Consider the following 819-nt stretch of genomic DNA (forward strand, 5'->3'; position numbering starts at 1 on the left):
GTGCCGCTGCCTGTGGCCACGCGCGCTTGCTGAGACCCGCCTCGGTGCTGCCCCGCCGGCGGCGGAGGGTCGGCTAGGCGGCAGCGTCGGCGCACTGGTGGAGCCCCACAGCCCTCCTCGCTGAAGCAGTCAGGGTCTGCTGTGCCGGCGCCGCCCCCTCACCCGGAACCGCTCGTTCGCTCATTCTTTGTCGCTGCACAGGCTCGGGGAGGCCTGCCAGCAGATTCACTGGATCCGCAGCAGGACGTACTAAACGGTCCCGTCCCACGCCCTGCGTGGGCAGGGGGCTGTCCGAGCCGGGATCAGTCGCAAGTGCCCGCCTCGCTCGCTCACTCCTCCAGCAGGTGGACCCCGCCCCCGCGTGCCCCGCCCCGTGCTGGTCTCTGTCCAGAAGCCCCCGGCGGCGGGCAGAGCCTCAGGCAGAGTTTGGGGGCGGGCTGACAGCCAGGGTGTGGTTAGGATGGCGGGGCCTGTGGACCCTGATAAGGCTCCACAGACAGGGCAGCTGCGTGGTGGCCAGGGCCTGAGCTGCCGGTTCTGGATGAACAAGTGCCGGTCCTCTCCGCAGAACCGGGGAAGGAGTCTAGGCGGGGGCATTGACGAGACCTGGCTAGCCTAGAGACTACATCGGCACCTTCCCCTAAAGGGTGCCTCCTGTTGTCTCATCTGAGCCAAAAAAAACTCATGGGCAGTGGGAAGTGGCTTAGCTGGTTGGTCAGGAGCCTGGAAGGAGCAATCTGGAAGTTCAGGGACAAACAGGCAGGGCTTCTCGTTCCCTTTATACCCATAGAAAGCTGAGGCCCAAGCTGGGCAGTGGAA

At 65.8% G+C, this 819-nt stretch overlaps 1 protein-coding gene across 3 annotated transcripts in view; it reads right to left on the reverse strand.

Moving 5' to 3' along the window:
- Window positions 1-199, reverse strand: part of ADD1 (adducin 1) — an 87,715-nt gene extending 87,516 nt beyond the window's left edge. For all 3 annotated transcript variants that reach the window (XM_046656070.1, XM_046656069.1, XM_046656067.1), the window contains exon 1: window positions 163-199. In XM_046656070.1, the coding sequence (XP_046512026.1) occupies window positions 163-184 (22 nt within the window). In that variant the 5' untranslated portion in view covers window positions 185-199. The remainder of the gene's footprint in view (window positions 1-162) is intronic.
- Window positions 200-819: the final 620 nt, after the last annotated feature.

Source organism: Equus quagga, chromosome 3 (assembly GCF_021613505.1).
Source record: "Equus quagga isolate Etosha38 chromosome 3, UCLA_HA_Equagga_1.0, whole genome shotgun sequence".
NCBI classification, from domain to species: Eukaryota; Metazoa; Chordata; class Mammalia; order Perissodactyla; family Equidae; genus Equus; species Equus quagga.